The 23510-nt window shown below is 44.2% G+C and overlaps 1 protein-coding gene across 1 annotated transcript in view; it reads left to right on the top strand.

Annotated features, from left to right (window-relative positions):
* LOC109900248 (solute carrier family 35 member F1) overlaps positions 1 to 23510 on the top strand; it is a 143504-nt gene that overhangs the window by 55810 nt on the left and 64184 nt on the right. The window contains exon 2 of the mRNA XM_020495937.2: positions 6721 to 6896. Within this exon, the coding sequence (XP_020351526.1) occupies positions 6721 to 6896 (176 nt within the window). The remainder of the gene's footprint in view (positions 1 to 6720; positions 6897 to 23510) is intronic.

Raw genomic sequence — 23510 nt, 5'->3', positions numbered from 1 at the left:
GTATATAGCCTTATTTATAATAAAAATGCATTGTTGGTTAAGGGCTTGTAAATAAGCATTTCACTGTAAGGTGAAATACCTGTTGTATTTGTAATTTCACCTACTGTTCTGACTTGGTGGAGCACATGTAGCCTAGAACCTGTTTTAGAGAAATGTAATCATCAACTATTGTAAGAACTTTCATTGTCTGCTTATATGCCCCCTTTATTTATTCTACAGTTCTGACTTAGTGTACAGGGAGAACATTGTAAGAACGCTGTTATGTGATAAGCAAAAAAAAGTATAGTCAGGCCTCCTGAGGGGTGCAGTGGTCTAAGGCACTGCATCGCAGTGCTAGCTGTGCCATTAGAGATCCTGGTTCAAGTCCAGGCTCTGTCGCAGCCGGGAGACCCATGGGGCGGCCACAATTGGCCAAGCATCATCCGGGTTAGGGGAGGGTTTGGCTGGCCGGGATGTTCTTGTCCCATCGCGCGCTAACGACTCCTGTGGCGGTGTACAGTGTTTCCTCTGACACATTGGTGTGGCTGGCTTCTGGGTTAAGCAAGCAGAGGGTCAAGAAGCAGTGTGGCTTGGCTGGGTTGTGTTTCGGAGGACGCACGGCTCTCGACCTTTGCCTTTCCTGAGTCCGTACGGCGTTGCAGCGATGGGACAAGACTGTAACTACCAATTGGATACCACATAATTGGGGAGAAAAGGGGGTATACAAAAAATAAGTTTAGTCAATGATATCACCACCACCTGTAGTGTGTCTCATAAGCAGTACCTCTGAATATTTACTAAGATGAAACACTCAGATCAGGTCACTGTTGGTGCTTGTCCTTTTTTAATATCATAACTTGTCTGTGGCACTGAAAATGTTGCATGCTAATTCCCTCCTGCTGAAATGCAGTCCAGGCTCCAGGGGTAGCAGTGGATCTAATTGGTTTCCCTGAGCTGACTGTGCATCTGTCTGGTTTACCTCTTCATGTTTGTATCATATTATTGTGTACCTCGTTTCTTTGGCCTTTTCCTCTATAAGGACACACACACTTCGTATTATTTCCCAGTCATTCCGAATGAGATTTTAAATGAATATCGACTGGATTGCGTGTATGCCTGTTTTTTTGGTCCTTTACTACAGCTCTGTACTGGATATGCAGATATTGCATTGGAGTTGCTTTACATTTGCACATGTCTCTTCCAGTGTGTGTGTGTGCCCATGCGTGTTCTCCCTGGTCCCTGTGCCTGTGTGTAGGTGTAGAGGGAGCAGTGAAGGGGCTGATTTGTGCACTGTGGTCTGTCTACGGGGGGAGAGGGTTGTGTGTGTGTGTGTGTGTGTTTAGACTTGATTGACAGCTCTTTCTTAATCCCTTTTATCTCCAGCCAGGACTGACAGGTCCCACTACTGTATTTCACCACATACACAATCAAAGACTCCACAGGTGGCCTGAGAGGTGGTATGTGTTCAGGCTTGGGCCAAAACAAGGAAATAGTGTTATAGCCGAATAGTAGAGCACCATATGTGAATAAAGGAGGATGTCATTGGCCAGAAGTAGTACACTTTATGGAGAATGGGGGTTCATTTGAGACCGCACTGTACAGTAAGCCCAGTGAGGAAGCTCAGTGTCTCGAACCACCTGTTGAAGAAGGAGAGGAAGCCAGGCTAAGTGTCACAATGGCTGATGGTATAAGGGCAGAAGGCGAGACCCAGATGTAGACACAGGAGGCAGATGGTTAGAGTCTTTGTAGTTTAGTTATAATCCAAAAAGAGTAGACAAGAGAATGGTCGTGGACAGGCAAAAGGTCAAAACCAGTACTGAGTACAAGAGGTAAATAGTGACAGACAGGCTTGATGTCAGGGCAGGCAGAAGGGTCAGGCAGGTGGGTACTGAGTCCAGAAAAAACAGGCAAGAGTCAAAACCGGGAAGACTATAAAAAAAGAATAGAAAACAGGAGCACAGGAAAACACTCTGGTTGACTTGAAAACATATAAGACGAACTGGCACAGAGAGACAGAAAACACAGGGATAAATACACTGGGGAAAATCAAATCAAATCAAATCAAATTGTATTTGTCACATACACATGGTTAGCAGATGTTAATGCGAGTGTAGCGAAATGCTTGTGCTTCTAGTTCCGACAATGCAATAATAACCAACAAGTAATCTAACTAACAATTCCAAAACTACTGTCTTATACACAGTGTAAGGGGATAAAGAATATGTACATAAGGATATATGAATGAGTGATGGTACAGAGCAGCATAGGCAAGATACAGTAGATGATATCGAGTACAGTATATACATATGAGATGAGTATGTAAACCAAGTGGCATAGTTAAAGTGGCTAGTGATACATGTATTAAATAAGGATGCAGTCGATGATATAGAGTACAGTATATACGTATGCATATGAGATGAATAATGTAGGGTAAGTAACATTAAATAAGGTAGCATTGTTTAAAGTTGCTAGTGATATATTTACATCATTTCCCATCAATTCCCATTATTAAAGTGGCTGGAGTTGAGTCAGTGTCATTGTCAGTGTGTTGGCAGCAGCCACTCAATGTTAGTGGTGGCTGTTTAACAGTCTGATGGCCTTGAGATAGAAGCTGTTTTTCAGTCTCTCGGTCCCATCTTTGATGCACCTGTACTGACCTCGCCTTCTGGATGATAGCGGGGTGAACAGGCAGTGGCTCGGGTGGTTGATGTCCTTGATGATCTTTATGGCCTTCCTGTAACATCGGGTGGTGTAGGTGTCCTGGAGGGCAGGTAGTTTGCCCCCGGTGATGCGTTGTGCAGACCTCACTACCCTCTGGAGAGCCTTACGGTTGAGGGCAGAGCAGTTGCCGTACCAGGCGATGATACAGCCCGCCAGGATGCTCTCGATTGTACATCTGTAGAAGTTTGTGAGTGCTTTTGGTGACAAGCCGAATTTCTTCAGCCTCCTGAGGTTGAAGAGGCGCTGCTGCGCCTTCTTCACGATGCTGTCTGTGTGAGTGGACCAATTCAGTTTGTCTGTGATGTGTATGCCGAGGAACTTAAAACTTGCTACCCTCTCCACTACTGTTCCATCGATGTGGATAGGGGGGTGTTCCCTCTGCTGTTTCTTGAAGTCCACAATCATCTCCTTAGTTTTGTTGACGTTGAGTGTGAGGTTATTTTCCTGACACCACACTCCGAGGGCCCTCACCTCCTCCCTGTAGGCCATCTCGTCGTTGTTGGTAATCAAGCCTACCACTGTTGTGTCGTCCGCAAACTTGATGATTGAGTTGGAGGCGTGCGTGGCCACGCAGTCGTGGGTGAACAGGGAGTACAGGAGAGGGCTCAGAACGCACCCTTGTGGGGACCCAGTGTTGAGGATCAGCGGGGAGGAGATGTTGTTGCCTACCCTCACCACCTGGGGGCGGCCCGTCAGGAAGTCCAGTACCCAGTTGCACAGGGCGGGGTCGAGACCCAGGGTCTCGAGCTTGATGACGAGCTTGGAGGGTACTACGGTGTTGAATCCCGAGCTGTAGTCGATGAACAGCATTCTCACATAGGTATTCCTCTTGTCCAGATGGGTTAGGGCAGTGTGCAGTGTGGTTGAGATTGCATCGTCTGTGGACCTATTTGGGCGGTAAGCAAATTGGAGTGGGTCTAGGGTGTCAGGTAGGGTGGAGGTGATATGGTCCTTGACTAGTCTCTCAAAGCACTTCATGATGATGGATGTGAGTGCTACGGGGCAGTCGTTTAGCTCAGTTACCTTAGCTTTCTTGGGAACAGGAACAATGGTGGCCCTCTTGAAGCATGTGGGAACAGCAGACTGGTATAGGGATTGATTGAATATGTCCGTAAACACACCGGCCAGCTGGTCTGCGCATGCTCTGAGGGCGCGGCTGGGGATGCCGTCTGGGCCTGCAGCCTTGCGAGGGTTAACACGTTTAAATGTCTTACTCACCTCGGCTGCAGTGAAGGAGAGACCGCATGTTTTCGTTGCAGGCCGTGTCAGTGGCACTGTATTGTCCTCAAAGCGGGCAAAAAAGTTATTTAGTCTGCCTGGGAGCAAGACATCCTGGTCCGTGACTGGGCTGGATTTCTTCCTGTAGTCCGTGATTGACTGTAGACCCTGCCACATGCCTCTTGTGTCTGAGCCGTTGAATTGAGATTCTACTTTGTCTCTGTACTGACGCTTAGCTTGTTTGATAGCCTTGTGGAGAGCATAGCTGCACTGTTTGTATTCGGTCATGTTACCAGACACCTTGCCCTGATTAAAAGCAGTGGTTCTCGCTTTCAGTTCCACACGAATGCTGCCATCAATCCACGGTTTCTGGTTAGGGAATACGCAATACGAAACATGTCCCAGTCCACGTGATGGAAGCAGTCTTGGAGTGTGGAGTCAGCTTGGTCGGACCAGCGTTGGACAGACCTCAGCGTGGGAGCCTCTTGTTTTAGTTTCTGTCTGTAGGCAGGGATCAACAAAATGGAGTCGTGGTCAGCTTTTCCGAAAGGGGGGCGGGGCAGGGCCTTATATGCGTCGCGGAAGTTAGAGTAACAATGATCCAAGGTCTTAAAGGTCTTAAATAAGTGACACCTGGAGAAGGTGAAGCAATCATAAGAACAGGTGAAACAGATGGAGGGTGTTTGGAAATCCTGTCCTAATATAAATCAGACTGGAAGACCTGGATGTGCCTCACACAGCTGGAGACGCTAAGTTGTAATGAGTTCAGAAGGTGACAACTCTGTGGGAGACAATGGGATGGAGAGATGGGTCTGTGGTTGATATGGACACATGTTGATCTGCTGTTGTAGCTAGGGCCATGACTTTTTACCAGACCATGTCATCTGACCATGGAAGCCTAAATACACAGGCATAAGGAAGAATACACACTTGAATACACACTTTCAAATATTTTAAATTAAAGACAAGAACCTTCTGTTCACTGGCCATGCGGTTACAGTGCATTCGGAAAGTATTCAGACCCCTTGACTTTTTCTACATTTTGTAACATTTTTGCCTTATACTAAAATGTATTAAATTAAAAAAAATCCTTATCAATATACACACAATAGCCCCTAATGACAAAGTGAAATCAGGCTTTTAAATAGCTTATTCACCTTATTTACAGAAGTATTCAGACCCTCAAAATTGAGCTCAGGTGCATCCTGTTTCCATTGATCATCCTTGAGATTTTTCTACAACTTGATAGGAGTCCACCGGTGGTAAATTCAAATGATTGGACATGATTTGGAAAGGCACAAACCTGTCTATATAAGGTCCCACAGTTGACAGTGCATGTCAGAGAAAAACCAAGCCATGAGGTTGAAGGAATTGTCCGTAGAGCACCGAGACAGGATTGTGTCGAGGCACAGATCTGGGGAAGGGTACCAAAATGTTTTTGCAGCATTGATGGTCCCCAAGAACACAATGGCCTCCATCATTCTTAAATGGAAAGAACATTTAAATGGAAGAACTGAGCAATCGGGGGAGAAGGGTCTTGGTAAGGAAGGTGACCAAGAAACCTGATGGTCACTCCTGAGCTCCAGAGTTCCACTGTGGAGATGGGAGAACGTTCCAGAAGGACAACGACCCTAAGCACACAGCCAAGACAACACAGGAGTGGCTTCAGGACAAGTCTCTGAATGTCCTTGAGTGGCCCAGCTTGAACCCGATCGCGCATCTCTGGAGAGACCTGAAAATAACTCTGCAGCGATGCTCCCCATCCAACCTGACAGAGCTTGAGAAGATCTGCAGAGAAGAATGGGAGAAACTCTCCAAATATAGGTGTGCCAAGGTTGTAGCGTGTTGTAGAATTACAACATTATGTTAATCACATTACTTTTATATTAGAATGTATATTAGTACATTCACGGTCTGTTTTTCTGAGGGGAGCCTCTGAGGTTTAATGCTGAAAGTAGGTTTATGATGGCTTGGTGATAAGCTGAAGACTGCATTCCATTCTATGATTAGTGTCTGTGTGCCTGTCTGCCAGTGCCAGGCAGACCCTCCCTCCAGTTTATTTCTCCCACATGGCAGATGAATACTGGACTCCATTATTCTGAGGGAAGGGCCTAGTATCCTATGTTACATTAGTATTTCTGTATAAACAAGCAGTAAATTAACTAGAAACAGAATATTTGGTGTAATTTAAATCTTGATGTCTGTTGAATGAGAGGACAATGTACCTTTTTTGTATATTTTCTACATATTTCTACATATGTTGTAACCTAACTCTGTTTATTTGGGCTTTAACTTTACAACATTGGGTGAACATTAACGCTCCATTACTGCAGTAATTATTAATAAAGTTTACTAGTTTTGAAGAAATCTAAAAGTCTCTCCTTTGATTAGAATAATTACCACGACAAGCGTCATACCCAAGAAGACTCGAGGCTGTTATCGCTGCCAAAGGTGCTTTGGCAGGGGGTCTGAGTAAAGGGTCTGAATACTTATGTAAATGTGATATTTTTTGATGTTTTTATGAATTTGTTAACACTTCTAAAAACCTGTTTTTGATTTGTCGTTATGTGGTATTGTGTGGATTGAGGTAAGAAAACAATTTCATACATTTTCGAATAAGGCTATAACGTAACAAAATGTGGAAAAAGTCAAGGGGTCTGAATACTTTCCGAATGCACTCTATGTGAATGTACTGTAGTACACAAGCTGCGTTCCAATGCCCTTTCCAGTCTATGGTTTAGTAGCTGTACTGTAATGCCAGTGTTTAGTAACACTGTCTTCTATCCTGCCTCTCCTCTCCAGGGAACTTCTGGTAACTCTGGCTCTGGGCCAGGTCCTGTCTCTGCTCGTCTGTGGCATCGGGCTGACCAGCAAGTACCTGGCTCATGAATACCACGCCAACACGCCCGTGTTCCAGAGCTTTCTCAACTACATCCTGCTGTTCCTAGTCTACACCACCACGCTCGCCGTCAGGCAAGGTATGACACTGGACACGCATGCAGGCACACACAGACACAATATTTTATTATGTTCCCCAATTCTTCCTGGGGTCCAAACAGGAAACAAAACACAAATAATAATATACATAACACTACATAATATAATGCAAAATACAATACAAAATATTAACAGTACCCAGCAAGGTGTTCTTTTATCAGTTTTTTAAAACTGGTTTTAATGCTAGCTTGAGTTACCTGGGCTGGCAGAGTTTCATGTAGATGTGGCTCTATTTAATACTGTGCGTTTCCAAGCCTCTGTGCTGGTCCTGAGGACTGTGACGAGACCTCTGGCTACAAGTCTTGTGTGGTACCGATGAGTGTCTGAACTTGAATAGACAGTTTGATACCTTTAACCCATCAACACCTCGGACAAAGACCAGTCAGTCTCTCCTCAACTTTGAGCCAGTAGAAATTGACACGCATACCACTGACATTTGCCCTCCATGTAAATCTAAGTGCAATACGTGCTGCTCTGTTCTGGTCAAACTATAATCTTCCTACAGTTGAAGTCGGAAGTTTACTTACACCTTACGCCAAATACATTTGAACTCAGTTTTTCACAATTCCTGACATTTAATCCAAACAAAAATCCCCTGTTTTAGGTCAGTTAGGATCACACTTTATTTTAAGAATGTGAAATGTCAGAATAATAGTAGAGAGAATGATTTATTTCAGCTTTTATTTCTTTCATCACATTCCCAGTGGGTCAGAAGTACATACACTCAATTAGTATTTGGTAGCATTGCCTTTTAAATTGTTTAACTTGGGTCAAACGTTTCAGGTAGCCTTCCACAAGCTTCCCACAATAAGTTGGGTGAATTTTGGCCCATTCCTCCTGACAGAGCTAGTGTAACTGAGTCAGGTTTGCAGGCCTCCTTGCTCACACACGCTTTTTCAGTTCTGCCCACATATTTTCTATAGGCTTGAGGTCAGGGCTTTGTGATGGCCACTCCACACCTTGACTTTGTTGTCCTTAAGCCATTTTGCCACAACTTTGGAAGTATGCTTGGGGTCATTTTCCATTTGGAAGACCCATTTGCAACCAAGCTTTAACTTCCTGACTCGTGTCTTGAGATGTTGCTTCAATATATCCACATAGTTTTCCTCCCTCATGATGCCATCTATTTTGTGAAGTGCACCAGTCCCTCCTGCAGCAAGCACCCACACAACATGATGCTGCCACCCCCGTGCTTCACGGTTGGGATGGTGTTCATCGGCATGCAAGCCTCCCCCTTTTTCCTCCAAACATAAAGATGGTCATTATGGCCAAACAGTTCTATTTTTGTTTCATCAGACCAGAGGACATTTCTCCAAAAAGTACAATATTGTCCCCATGTGCAGTTGCAAACCATAGTCTGGCTTTTTAATGGCGGTTTTGGAGAAGTGGCTTCTTCCTTGCTGAGTGGCCTTTCAGGTTATGTCGTTATAGGACTCGTTTTACTGTGGATATAGATACTTTTGTACCTGTTTTCTCCAGCATTTTCACAAGGTCCTTTGCTGCTGTTCTGGGATTGATTTGCACTTTTCACACCAAAGTACATTCATCTCTAGGAGACAGAACACGCCTCCTTCCTGAGCAGAATGACGGCTGTGTGGTCCCATGGTGTTTATACTTGCGTACTATTGTTTGTACAGATGAACGTGGTACCTTCAGGCGTTTGGAAATTGCTCCCAAGGATGAACCAGACTTGTGGAGGTCTACAATTTTATTCTCTGATTTCTTGGCTGATTTCTTTTGATTTTCCCGTGAGTCAAGCACAGAGGCACTGAGTTTGAAGGTCGGCCTTGAAATACACCCACAGGTGCACCTCCAATAGACTCAAATGATGTCTATTAGCCTATCAGAAGCTTCTAAGCCATGACATTTTCCAAGCTGTTAAAAGGCACAGTCAACTTAGTGTATGTAAACTTCTGACCCACTACAATTGTGATACAGTGAAATAATCTGTCTGTAAACAATTGTTGGAAAAATAACTTGTCATGCACAAAGTAGATGTCCTAATCGACATGCCAAAACTACAGTTTGTTAACAAGAAATGTATGGAATGGTTGAAAAGTGACTTTTAATGACTCCAACCTAAGTGTATGTAAACTTCCGACTTCAACTGTGTGTCCTTCTTTACCATACATGCCCACACAACTGGGCAGTAGTCCAGGTGTGACAAAAGGGCCTGTAGGACCTGTCTGGTTCATTTACAGTGCCTTCTGAAAGTATTCACACGCCTGGACTTTGTTGCAGCCTGAATTTAAAATGGATTAAATGTCGTTTTTTGTCACTGGCCTGCACACAATACGCTGTATTGTTAAAGTGGAATTATGTTTTTCGAAATTTGTACAAATTAATAAAAAATGAAAAGCTGTGAAGTGTCTTGGGTCAAAAAATATTCAACCCCTTTGTTATTGCAAGTCAAAAATAAGTTCAGGAGTGAAAATGTGCTTAACAAATCAGATAATGAGTTGCATGGACTCACTCTGTATGCAATAATACTGTTTAACATGATTTTTCAATGACTACCTCATCTCTGTACCCCACACATACAATTAGCTGAAAGGTCCGTCAGTCAAGCATTGAATTTCAAACAATTACATAGACCAGGAGGTTTTCCAATGCCTAGCAAAGAAGGACACCGATTGGTAGATGGGAATATAAAAAAAGCAGACATTGAATATTCCTTTGAGCATGGTGAAGTAAGTTATTAGTTACAGTTTGCATGGTGTATCAATGCACCCAGTCACTACAAAGATACAGGCGTCCTTCCTAACTGAGGATGTAATCTTCTCAGGGATTTGACTTTAAAACTTAGTTTATTGACTGTAATAGGGGAAAACTGAATAGATCAACTGTAGGTAATTACTCCACAAAACTAACCAAATTTACAGAGTGAAAAGAAGGAAGCCTGTACAGAATACAAATATTCCAAAACATGCATCCTTTGTGCATTAAAGCACTAAAGTAAAGCTGCAAAAAAAAATTGCTAAGAAATTAACGTTATGCACTGAATACAAAGTTACCCAGAAAGACTCACAGAAGTAATCGCTGCCGAAGGTGATTCTAACATGTATTGACTCAGGGGTGTGATCACTCGTGTAAAAACATGTTTACACTTGATCTTTATGGGGTATTGTGTGTGGATGGGTGAGGGAAAAATGTATATTTAATCCATTTTGAATTCAGTCTGTAACACAACAAAATGTGGAATAAATCTAGGGGTATGAATACTTTCTGAAGGCACTGTAGATGTCATGGACAGACCTCTTAGATTTCAATAGAATTTTGATTAACCACATGACAATGCTTTTGAGATACGAAGACATTATTATAAATTAAATTAAACTGTTCCATGAAAATGTGCATATGAAAACCATAACTGGCATGCAGATCGGTAGAAATTGTCAAATAAATTGGCATTCCACATGAGAAAGGTTGCAGACTCCAATTATAGCCTATTACCGGCAACTTCAGGAAATGAAAGGCAGAATCTGCGAAAGTCAGCAGGAGTTTGAGGAGGATGCTCGGGTGAGGGTGTTTTTTAGTTTTTTTTTCTGTTTTGGAATCTTTTTTTCATCTGTACAGGATTGCTTTCTCAGTTTTCTCATATCACAGCCATTAAAGTCATTATTTTACTCCTGAACTTATTTAGGTTTGCCATAACAAAGGGGTTGAATACTTATTGACTCGAAACATTTCAGTTCTAAATTTTTATGTAATTTGTCAAAACATAATTCCACTTTGACATTATGGGGTATTTAATGTGTAGGCCAGTGACAAAATCTTGGCTGTAACACAACAAAATGTGGAACAATTCAAGGGTGGTGAATACTTTCTGAAGGCTGTTTATTGTAAAAACCCTGTCCTCTCGGTGCATCTAATCAAACTAGATTACATTATATATTTGCTATGCCTAATGGGATACGAGCTGGAGATGAATTAGACAGGAAAGGACTTGTATAAACTGGAGACAGTTTGCAGCTGGGGTTTGTGTTATCTGACTTTCATCATCGCTATGCAAACAAGGCTGATTTCCGTGATAATTTTACTGTTTTAACAAGTTTTGTTGAGCTAATAAAATGAAAACATTACTTCGAACTACTTTTGGGTACCTTGTTGACAATTACAACATGAAATCCATGGCTTTAAATGTTACGGTTTGTAAATTTGACGGATGAGTGCAGTGTTCCAAGCATTTCGCTACACCCGCAAAAACATCTGCTAAATATGTGTATGTGACCAATACATTTGATATGAAATGGCAAAGAAAATGTGTAATCTGCTTGACACTTTAAAGTTACTTATCTTACAGAACACAAAGTCAGCTCATTTCCACTCCATTCCTATGCAAATCCGTTTGATTCATACGCTGGCTTGTCTGGCTGTCATGTTTTTATATTACCTGCCCAGTCTCTCATCTACAATGAAATAATATCATTTCAGTAGTCCTCTCTTATGTTATATTTTTTCAATCTCACATAACACATTAATACACCCTTGTGGTTGAATATATAGTAAACCCTTGTGGTTGAATATACATGTATCTAGTAGGTCCTAGGACAGGAATAATGTGGAGCAAATAAATACAATCAAAGGATAACTTACAATAATGAACCCCTTGTGAAACAGCTGTGAAAACCAACCTGGCAATATTTAAGATTTTAATACATAAGGTGTGTCATTTCATTTATTTTCATAGATTTTTTTCTACACTTACATGGCAATCAGACTAAAATACTGAATTCTGGTGTGTGAAATATAGAGCAGGTGGTTGTTGTGTGGGTGGGAGGTTCTGCCTGTCACTTTTTCTCAACAGGCAGCCAGTCTCAGAAGGGGGATTTGAAGAGGGAGACCTCAGTGTTTATATGTGTATGTCACATTATGTGCCCAGTATGATAGAGCATAAACTTTCTTGGCAGATGGCAACATGACAATAACAGTAGCTGTAGATGATATAATGAAAAGTTGGAGGGTGATTGGTAATGGAGGACATCAGGTGGATCCATGTCTGGGTGTTGGGCAGAACCCCTAGGTCCTGGAGAACAGGTAATGGAGGACATCAGGTGGATCCATGTCTGGGTGTTGGGCAGAACCCCTAGGTCCTGGAGAACAGCAGCAGAGTTAAAGGGAACAGGGTAGGAGACAGACATAAACAAGCAAACACAGGTTTACGGTGAGAAGATTTGATTAGTGCAGTGTTATAAATGGGAGATACAGTGCCTTGCGAAAGTATTCGGCCCCCTTGAACTTTGCGACCTTTTGCCACATTTTAGTCTTCAAACATAAAGATATAAAACTGTATTTTTTGTGAAGAATCAACAACAAGTGGGACACAATCATGAAGTGGAACGACATTTATTGGATATTTCAAACTTTTTTAACAAATCAAAAACGGAACAATTATTCAGCCCCTTTACTTTCAGTGCAGCAAACTCTCTCCAGAAGTTCAGTGAGGATATCTGAATGATCCAATGTTGACCTAAATGACTAATGATGATAAATACAATCCACCTGTGTGTAATCAAGTCTCCGTATAAATGCACCTGCACTGTGATAGTCTCAGAGGTCTGTTAAAAGCGCAGAGAGCATCATGAAGAACAAGGAACACACCAGGCAGGTCTGAGATACTGTTGTGAAGAAGTTTAAAGCCGGATTTGGATACAAAAATATTTCCCAAGCTTTAAACATCCCAAGGAGCACTGTGCAAGCGATAATATTGAAATGGAAGGAGTATCAGACCACTGCAAATCTACTAAGACCTGGCCGTCCCTCTAAACTTTTAGCTCATACAAGGAGAAGACTGATCAGAGATGAGGCCAAGAGGCCCATGATCACTCTGGATGAACTGCAGAGATCTACAGCTGAGGTGGGAGACTCTGTCCATAGGACAACAATCAGTCGTATATTGCACAAATCTGGCCTTTATGGAAGAGTGGCAAGAAGAAAGCCATTTCTTAAAGATATCCATAAAAGGTGTCGTTTAAAGTTTGCCACAAGCCACCTGGGAGACACACCAAACATGTGGAAGAAGGTGCTCTGGTCAGATAAAACCAAAATTGAACTTTTTGGCAACAATGCAAAACGTTATGTTTGGCGTAAAAGCAACACAGCTCATCACCCAGAACACACCATCCCCACTGTCAAACATGGTGGTGGCAGCATCATGGTTTGGGCCTGCTTTTCTTCAGCAGGGACAGGGAAGATGGTTAAAATTGATGGGAAGATGGATGGAGCCAAATACAGGACCATTCTGGAAGAAAACCTGATGGAGTCTGCAAAAGACCTGAGACTGGGACGGAGATTTGTCTTCCAACAAGACAATGATCCAAAACATAAAGCAAAATCTACAATGGAATAGTTCAAAAATAAACATATCCAGGTGTTAGAATGGCCAAGTCAAAGTCCAGACCTGAATCCAATCGAGAATCTGTGGAAAGAACTGAAACCTGCTGTTCACAAATGCTCTCCATCCAACCTCACTGAGCTCGAGCTGTTTTGCAAGGACGAATGGGAAAACATTTCAGTCTCTCGATGTGCAAAACTGATAGAGACATACCCCAAGCGACTTACAGCTGTAATCGCAGCAAAAGGTGGCGCTACAAAGTATTAACTTAAGGGGGCTGAATAATTTTGCACGCCCAATTTTTCCGTTTTTGATTTGTTAAAAAAGTTTGAAATATCCAATAAATGTCGTTCCACTTCATGATTGTGTCCCACTTATGATTGTGTTCACTTCATGATTGTGTCCCAAAATACAGTTTTATATCTTTATGTTTGAAGCCTGAAATGTGGCAAAAGGTCGCAAAGTTCAAGGGGGCCGAATACTTTCGCAAGGCACTGTATGTACTTTTCAACACTTAAGGAAGGTATAGCCTACCTCAAGCTTGTCCGCATCCGACCAAGAAGACCAGAGAATCAGACTGATCCAAACTCACTGCTTCTGGTGGATGGGATACCTCCTGGGGGGCTCAGACAGTTGATGGTCCTAAAGTAACTTGGAGAGGTACATTTTTACAAGCTCAGCATAACTATCATTTCTTGCCTTCTCAAATGGCAACCAAAGCTTAACTAACTCTAACTAACTAACTTAACTAGCTTCACTGAAGTGTAGGGCGTCATAAAATATATCAGTGTTAGGAAAACTAAAACTAGCTTCAGGTTATTTTGTGTGCAAATGCAAATAGTTATGATATTTTTTTATATTCACTTTAACAGATGGTGACCTCAGCTAGGAGCGAAAGAGCAGCGAGGTTTCCCAGGTCTTGCCTTCCTTTTGTCCTTCTTCCAAACCAAGTAATTCGCCCGGATGTCGTAGCACTTAGTCCCCTTCTTGATTCTGCTCCGGTTGTTCTCCTTCGGATTCTCCTGCGCCTTGTCGATGTTGTCTCAACTTGATTGATAACAGGAATAAATGCAATTATAATTCATATTACAAATACATTTCTTACATATCTCGTGGAGGTCCAGAAAATAAATGAACAGCAGACAATCATTTTTACCTGGTCAACAACCTCCACATCCTTCTCAGTCCGTGCCTGAAGGTAGTACTCGAAGGCATTCTGATCTGGTTCGACAACTTCCATCACATCAGGTGGGGTTTCAGTGATCTGAAAGTACGTTATGCAAAAATAGCAATAGACAAACAACAACACTAAGTCTATCACACATTTGAAAGACTACAGTATATACAATAATTGTATATACAATTGCATTGTTTACCTCAGTCAACAGCCGTGGCTCCTGTTCGTACTCGTTGAAGACCTGCTGTTGTGTGCAAAGAGAATTACCTTCAGGTTGTTCTCCCACCCTTCCTGGTACCAATCAAAGGACTTGCCCATGGCAATCTTGAGGGTCTGGTTGGTCCATTCACCAAACCTGGAGGAGAGGGTAGGAAAGCGATATCTATTGACAATGTAAGATATTAAAATGTCTGATTATGTACCATGGAAAAATAAATTGTAAAAAAATAAATTTAACAAACCATTGGTGACAGAATATAACCTAATAACATCCATATCTTGTTCTAGCGTTCATGACCTTGTTCACTCAAGATGTCCTCAGGAGAACCGTAGGTGTTGAAGATAACCACCTCCAAGGCGATGGTGGACTCACCAGTCTTGTCCTTGATGGGTATCATACAAAACTAAAATCTACATTTGGTTCCAAGCACCCTTTTTAAATGGGTTACAGAAGGGAATTTAGTGTTAAGCACATACTCTTCCTTTACTGACCTTAATGGGTTTTTTCTCCACCCACTTGGTAAAGTGATCGGTCGCCGGCAGACACCAGCTGTTGCCATTCCTGGATTTAGTGAAGGGTCAGATGAGGTCCACCCCTAACATTTAAAGTGTTAGAGAAGATTACTTTATTCTTACCCGTATCTGTCATACAGTATTGTAACGGATTTCCTCCTCTTCGTCTGAGGAGGAGTAAGGATCGGACCAAAACGCAGCGTGGTAAGTGTAAATATTGATAAAATAACAAACGTGAAATATACAAAACGAAACAGTACCGTGTGGCCCAAACACTCAAACAGAAACAAACACCCACAAACCAAAAGTGAAACCCAGGCTACCTAAGTATGATTCTCAATCAGAGACAACTAACGACACCTGCCTCTGATTGAGAACCATACTAGGCCGAACACAAAAACCAACATAGAAAAACAAACAGACTGCCCACCCCAACTCACGCCCTGACCATACTAAAACAAAGAATAATATTACAGAACTACAGTCAGAACGTGACAGTACCCCCCCCCCCCCCTCCCCAAAGGGGCAGACTCCGGCCTCAAAACCTGAACCTAAAGGGGAGGGTCTGGGTGGGCGTCTGTCCGCGGTGGCGGCTCTGGCACGGAACGTGGACCACACTTCACCACAGTTTTTGTCCGCCTCCTTCTGGGGACCCTAGTCCGACCTCCGACTGGGGACCCTAGCCATGGGTCCCGAATGGACGGGAGATTCCGGCAGCGCCGGACAGGCGGGAGACCCCGGCAGCGCCGGACAGGCGGGAGACTCCGGAAGCGCGGGACAGGCGGGAGACTCCGGAAGCGCGGGACAGGCTGGAGACCCCGGCGGCGCCGGACAGGCGGGAGACTCCGGCGGCGCCGGACAGGCGGGAGACTCCGGCGGCTCCTGGCCGGACAGGCGGGAGACTCCGGCGGCTCCTGGCCGGACAGGCGGGAGACTCCGGCGGCTCCTGGCTGGACAGGCGGGAGACTCCGGCCGGCGGGAGGCTCTGGCAGCACCTGGCCGGCTGACGGCTCTGGCGGCTCAGGACAGAGGGGAGGCTCTGGCGGCTCAGGACAGAGGGGAGGCTCTGGCGGCTCAGGACAGACGGGAGGCTCTGGCGGCTCAGGACATACGGGAGGCTCTGGCGGCTCAGGACAGACGGGAGACTCTGGCGGCTCAGGACAGACGGGAGACTCTGGCGGCGCTGGACAGGCGGGAGCACCTGTACGGAGAAGACGGAGAGACAGACTGGAGGGCTGGTGCGTGGAGGTGGCACCGTATAGACCGGACCATGAAGGCGCACTGGAGCTCTTGAGCACTGAGCCTGCCCAACCTTACCTGGTTGAATGCCCCCCGTAGCCAGGCCAGTGCGGCGAGGTGGAATAGACCGCACTGGGCTGTGCTGGCGAACCGGGGACACCATGCGTAAGGCTGGTGCCATGTACGCCGGCCCGAGGAGACGCATTGGAGACCAGATGCGTACAGCCGACTTCATGGCACCTGGCTCGATGCCCGGCCAACACGAGGAGCTGGAATGTACCGTACCGGGCTATGCACATGCACCGGGGACACCGTGCGCTCCACCGCATAACACGGTGCCTGCCCGGTCCCTCTCGCTCTCTGGTAAGCATGGGGAGTTGGCTCAGGTCTCCTACCTGACTTAGCCACACTCCTCGTGTGCCCCCTCCTAAGACATTTTTGGGGCTGCCTCTCGGGCTTCCAGTCGCGCTGCCGTGCTGCCTCCTCATACCGGCGCCTCTCCGCTTTCGCTGCCTCCAGCTCTGCTTTAGGGCGGCGATATTCCCCTGCTTGTGCCCAGGGTCCCTTGTGCCCAGGGTCCTCCCAAGTCCAGGAGTCTTGTGTTTTCGGCCGCTGCTGCTGCCCCTTACCACTCTGCTTGGTCCTCTTGTGGTGGGTGTTTCTCTAACGGATTTCCTCCTCTTCGTCTGAGTAAGGATCGGACCAAAACGCAGCGTGGTAAGTGTCCATATTGATTTATTCAAAAACACAACTAAAAACTGGAACAAAATAATAAACATGAAATATACAAACCGAAATAGTGCCGTGTGGCCCAAACACGGAAACAAACACCCACAAACCAAAAGTGAAACCCAGGCTACCTAAGTATGATTCTCAATCAGAGACAACTAACGACACCTGCCTCTGATCGAGAACCATACTAGGCCGAACACAAAAACCAACATAGAAAAACAGACTGCCCACCCCAACTCACGCCCTGACCATACTAAAACAAAGAATAAATTGACATATTGACACACACACACACACACATATAATAATGAACTCTGCTGTGGTCAAATAAAGCAACCATTACAAAGCAACTTAACATTTTAAAATTGGAATTGGGACACTTACCGATCATGTGCCATGGTGAAACAACTTTGACAGGCTTCAACACCGGCACCACAGTCTTTGCCCTGGCAGGCTAGACAGGGTACTGACCTTTTTAAGTAAAAAGTGACAAATTGAAACATTGTATGCTCTTTGAGATGACATTGATTGAAATCATAATAATTTCAGACATAATAGTATCACTTTTCAGGTATGACCCAGATGCAGACAGTGTCGAAGAAACAAAACAGTTTATTTCTAATACAGGGGCAGGCAAACGACATGTCAAAGGCAGGCAGGGGTAAAGGGTCCAGAACGGCAGGCAGTTTCAGGTTCAGGGCAGGCAGGGGTAAAGGGTACAGAACGGCAGGCAGTTTCAGGTTCAGGGCAGGCAGGGGTAAAGGGTCCAGAACGGCAGGCAGTTTCAGGGTCAGGGCAGGCAGGGGTAAAGGGTCCAGAACGGCAGGCAGTTTCAGGGTCAGGGAAGGCAGGGGTAAAGGGTCCAGAATGGCAGGCAGTTTCAGGGTCAGGGCAGGCAGGGGTCAATTATACAGTGAGGTGGGCCAAGGTATGAAATGGCAGGCAGGCTCAAGGCAGGCAGAAGGGTCAAAAGGAGGGGTCAAAAGGACTAGGATACAGGAGCAAGAAACAGACGAACAGGCAACAGACAAACGGAGAACATAGGTATAAATACACAGGGGATGATGGGGAAGATGGGCGACACCTGGAAGGGGGTGGAAACAAGCACAAAGACAGGTGAAACATATCAGGGTGTGACAGAATGTGATTGATAAACAAAAGGTTATTTAACTTGCCCAGCTGTCCACCTCCTTGACAATTCCCCATCAGAAGAAGTGTATGTTGATATTGGCAGTCATGTGCTTCACTCCAAAATGACCAGCATGGATCTCGGTCAGCACGGCCTCCTTCTCAATAGTAAAAATCACCCTCCTATGTGGCTGACCATCCTTCCCCCGTAGGTAGATATGATTATCTAACAAGTTGTAAGAGAAGAGTTGTTGAAATACTTAAGTCTAAGTACATAGGCCATCATTGTAAATAAGAATTTGTTCTTAACTGACTTGCCTAGTTAAATAAAATAAATTGGAACTGCTGTCTTTCTCTCTCTCCATCTCTCTCTCTCTGTCTTCCACTCTCTTCCCACCTCTCTCCCTCTCTCTCACTTTCATCCTTTAAAAAAAAACTTTCTTCCCCCTCCCATCTCTCTCTCTCTCTCTCTGTCTAGTGAAGACACCAAGTTAAGGACATTTGGAATTACCATACTTGCTTACACCTATCCATTTGATTGATCAGGTTTAATTTATAGCTAGATACCTCAATATGACAGACATATAACTACATCAGTGGAGGCTGCTGAGGGGATGGCTGGAATGGAGTCAATTGAATGGTATCAACCACATGGAAACCACGTGTATGATACCATTCCATACATTATGAGCCATCCTCCCCTCAGCAGCCTCCACTGAACTATATGTATAGCTAGCAACATGTACTGTAGATTACCAACTAGCTAGATGAAAAATGGTTGTACAAAGTTATATCCGTCCAGATATCTAATAGAAGTTAACTGCTTAACGTTACCCTGAATTGTGAATTTCTCTGAATGTTGCGCCTCTTGTTGAGATCAGTGGTGCTTTCATAGTGCTTCGCCTGGTTGGAAAGTGTGCGAGCATTGCAAAATAAATGTAGAAATCTATGTTATTCAATTATTGCACCCACACTGCTCGCACGTGTCAACGAGCGTCTGCGTTGCCAAGGACTAAAATAAAAGTCCTTTATATTTATGACGCAGATCGAGCTGCAAGTCCTGCCTCTCCCATCTCCTCATTAGTTTACAGAAGCAGGTACCCACGTGCCATCTCCTCATTGGTTATACCCACGTGGGTGATTGAAAGACGAACTGTGTTGCCGTTCTTCGTGGTAATACTATGAAAGTTTAGATGCCAATCACCATATAAGTTCAAAGAAGAAAAAGCCTGGAAGGAGGAGAGATGACTAGAAACAATTCTATTGACCGTTTTATGTGTGGATTAATTGTCGGAGTAGAGAACCTTGTATGTTTCAGGTAAAATAACAACTCAATGTTTATATCCCAGGACAAATTAACTAGCAACAGCAAACCCCTTGAATGAGTAGGTGTGTTCAAACTTTTTACTGGTACTGTATGCAGTTGTCTATAACGACACAAGGTGAGACGCGATGCAGACGCAGGAGGCAGATGGTTTGAGCTCTGGTATTTTTACCATCCAATGGATAGACAAAAGGCAGGTCAGGGAAAGGCAAGCTTTCATTGCCAGGGCAAAACGAGAGTCCAAAACGGTACAGAGCAGCAGGCAGGCTCAAGGTCAGGGGCAGGCAGACGGGCTCAGAGTCAGGACAGGCAAGAGTCAAAACCAGGAGGATGAGAAAATGAGAGACTGGGGAAAAACAGGAGCTGAGACAAAAACGCTGGTTGACTTGAACAAACAAGACGAACTGGCACAGACAGACAGAAAACACAGATATAAATACCCAGAGGATAAGTGGGGAAGATGGGTGACACCTGGAGGGGGGTGGAGACAAGGACAAGTGAAACAGATCAGGGTGTGACATTGTCAGTAGTTATAATATACGTAATTATAAATATACAAACATATTATTTCCGAGCAAGCTGCTCACTGTTAGACAGCGTGGCTACTTTTCCAAGAGGCACCTCTGCCATATTGCTCCCGTTCTTTGTTGTGTAAGGCCATAGACAGAGTCTGGCTGTAATAGGGAGCAGCGGTAAGCATGACCATGCACAGAATGAATAGTGATGGTTGAGTGCCTTACTGGAAGGGAGACTACAACAGGAGCAGCTGCCTACCCCGGCTCTGCAGCCAACAGCCCAACAGTTCTGTTGTCTCACTCACTTGTAACTAAAGTTATTAGAGTAACCGATCAGTAATATGAATAAATGAATAACCCTCTCATAACCAACAATGTTTTTTGATCAAGCCACCAGTTTATTCTGAGCTGCGCTGAAAAACAAAACATTGACAACAAACGCATAGCCTAACCAACAGTGCTTAAACTGCAACAGCTTTGACCTCATAGTGCTTTTACAACCCACCATCCCACTGTTTTTTGGGGGATTAACTGAATTCACTATCCACTAGTCCACAGGTTTCCTCCTAACCTTTGGCTCTGACCACCACCTACTGTAAGTGTAAGGGTAAGCAGCAGCAGCGCCTCTACTCTATTATTCCTGACTTGTGAAATGAATTGTTGCTCAGCTCCTCTCCGCCGGCAGCTAGGTAGCTTTTCACTGTCCTTCATCCCTGCTCCCAATAAGGCTTCCTGGCCCCCTCGTCCCCACTCAAATTCGATTTACGCTGTGGCCTAGCTGAATTGGGGTCAGCGAGAAGGCCGAGCTGGCACTCTCCCAAGGCTTCTCTCTCTCTTTCTTCGCCTCTCTCTCTCCTCCACCCCACTCTCTCAAGTGCATCACTTATCACAGGAAGTGAGGCGAGGTGATTATTCATATTAATACGCTGAGCTGGTTATTAATTACATTGAGTTAATGCTGATGGTTGATAGCAGGTTTTTTCTCAGGCTGCACCATCAGTGGTGGCTGCCTCTCCCTCTTCATTTTACAGCAATTACCCAGCACTGAACCTCACTGATTGGGAAGGATATTAAATACACACAGACAGAGCTAGCTCTAATGTGCCAAAGAATGCGTTTAGCATTTTATTAACTCGAGTAACTGATGACGATCTAGAGCAGAAGTTTTATTTTAAATGTCATCCAATGTCAAATTGATTTTACAATGAGATTTTATTGTTGCAGAGAGATGTTTTGTGCTCACTGTAGATGAAAACAGAACAGGTCTTGGTGAGCACAGTAAGAAACCGAATTTTAAATTAGATTTCTTAAAAATAAAAAAAAACACCTTTATTTAACCAGGTAGGCTAGTTGAGAACAAGTTCTCATTTGCAACTGCGACCTGGCCAAAGCAATTTGACACATACAACAACACAGAGTTACACATGGAATAAACAGACATACAGTCAATAATACAGTAGAAAAAGTATATACACAGTGAGTGAAAATGAGGTAGGATAAGGGAGGCAAGGCAATAAATAGGCCATGGTGGCAAAGTGATAAGAGAATTTCCAATCCCAATGATAATAACAATCAATCAATAGCTCTGACCAATTCCTGAGGTTTGTAAGACCATGGGTATAATAATAACTAGTCAAAGACTCAGCTTATACAAAAGGTTAGTACCGTTTATTCAGAGAATGTTCTAAAGTCAAGAATACGAAACAATTCATTTTATACTGACTTCTCACGCCCACACAGCCATAAGCACACACATGTCCTGCTACCCAGCCACCAGAGCTTTGTGACCTTGTTCTTGACACGTACTCCCTGTTCTCTCCCAATCTCTAGTCAGGTTGGCACCAAGCTCAGACAGTCTGTGTTTATAATACCATAAAGACACATTGTCTTTACCCTAATTCTGACTAGGACTACACATTTATTGATTATGATTTTATTCATTCTAATCAATTCCATACAATTATATGTTTCAGGGCGGAATATTGTAATCATTCAATTAACAGACAATTCTCACCTAACACAAAGTAATTACAATATAGCAATTAAACACTGGAATGGTAGATGTGCAGAAGATGAATGTGCATGTAGAGATTCTGGGGTTCAACGGAGCAAGATAAATAAATAAATACAGTATGGGGATGAGGTAGTTGGATGGGCTATTTACAGATGGGCTATGTACAGGTGCAGTGATCTGTGAGCTGCTCTGACAGCTGGTGCTTAAAGCTAGTGAGGGAGATATGTGTCTCCAGCTCCAGTGATTTTTGCAGTTCGTTCCAGTCATTGGCAGCAGAGAACTGGAATGCGAGGCGGCCAAACGAAGAATGGGCTTTGGGGGTGACCAGTGAGATATACCTGCTGGAGCACGTGCTATGGGTGGGTGCTGCGATGGTGACCAGTGAGCAGAGATAAGGCAGGGCTTTACCTAGCAGAGACTTGTAGATGACCTGGAGCCAGTGGGTTTGACGATGAGTATGAAGCGAGGGCTAGCCCACGAGAGCGTACAGGTCGCAGTGGTGGGTAGTATATGGGGTTTTGGTGACAAAACGGATGGCACTGTGATAGACTTCTTCCAATTTGTTGAGTAGAGTGTTGGAGGCTATTTTGTAAATGACATTGTCGAAGTCGAGGATCGGTAGGATTGTCAGTTTTATGAGAGTGTGTTTGGCAGCATGAGTGAAGGATGCTTTTTTGCGAAATAGGAAGCCAATTCTAGATTTACTTTTGGATTGGAGATGCTTAATGTGAGTGTGGAAGGAGAGTTTACAGTCTAGTCAGACACCTAGATATTTGTAGTTGTCTACATATTCTAAGTCAGAACCGTCCAGAGTAGTGATGCTGGACGGGCGGGCAGGTGCGGGCAGCGATCAGTTGAAGAGCATGCATTTAGCTTTACTTAGATTGAAGAGCAGTTGTATGGCATTGAAGCTCGTCTGGAGGTTAGTTAACACCGTGTCCAAAGAAGGGCAAGAGGTATACAGAATGATGTCGTCTGCGTAGAGGTAGATCAGAGAATCACCAGCAGCAAGAGCGACATCATTGATGTATACAGAGAAGAGAGTCGGCCTGAGAATTTAACCCTCTGGCACCCCCATAGAGGCTGCCAGAGGTTCGGACAACAGGCCCTCCGATTTGACACACTGAACTCTGTCTGAGAAGTAGTTGGTGAACCAGGCGAGGCAATCATTAGAGAAACCAAGGCTGTTGGAACCAAGGCTGTTGAGAAACTGAGTCTGCCGATAAGAATGTGGTGATTGACAGAGTCGAAAGCCTTGGCCAGGTCGATGAATACAGCTGCACAGTAATGTCTCTTATCGATGGCGGTTAGGATATAATTTAGGACCTTGAGCATGGCTGAGGTGCACCCATGACCAGCTCTGAAACCAGATTGCATAGCGGAGAAGGTACGGTGGGATT

Source organism: Oncorhynchus kisutch, linkage group LG12 (genome assembly GCF_002021735.2).
Source record: "Oncorhynchus kisutch isolate 150728-3 linkage group LG12, Okis_V2, whole genome shotgun sequence".
Lineage (NCBI taxonomy): Eukaryota > Metazoa > Chordata > Actinopteri > Salmoniformes > Salmonidae > Oncorhynchus > Oncorhynchus kisutch.
This window is presented reverse-complemented; position numbering and strand designations above follow the sequence as displayed.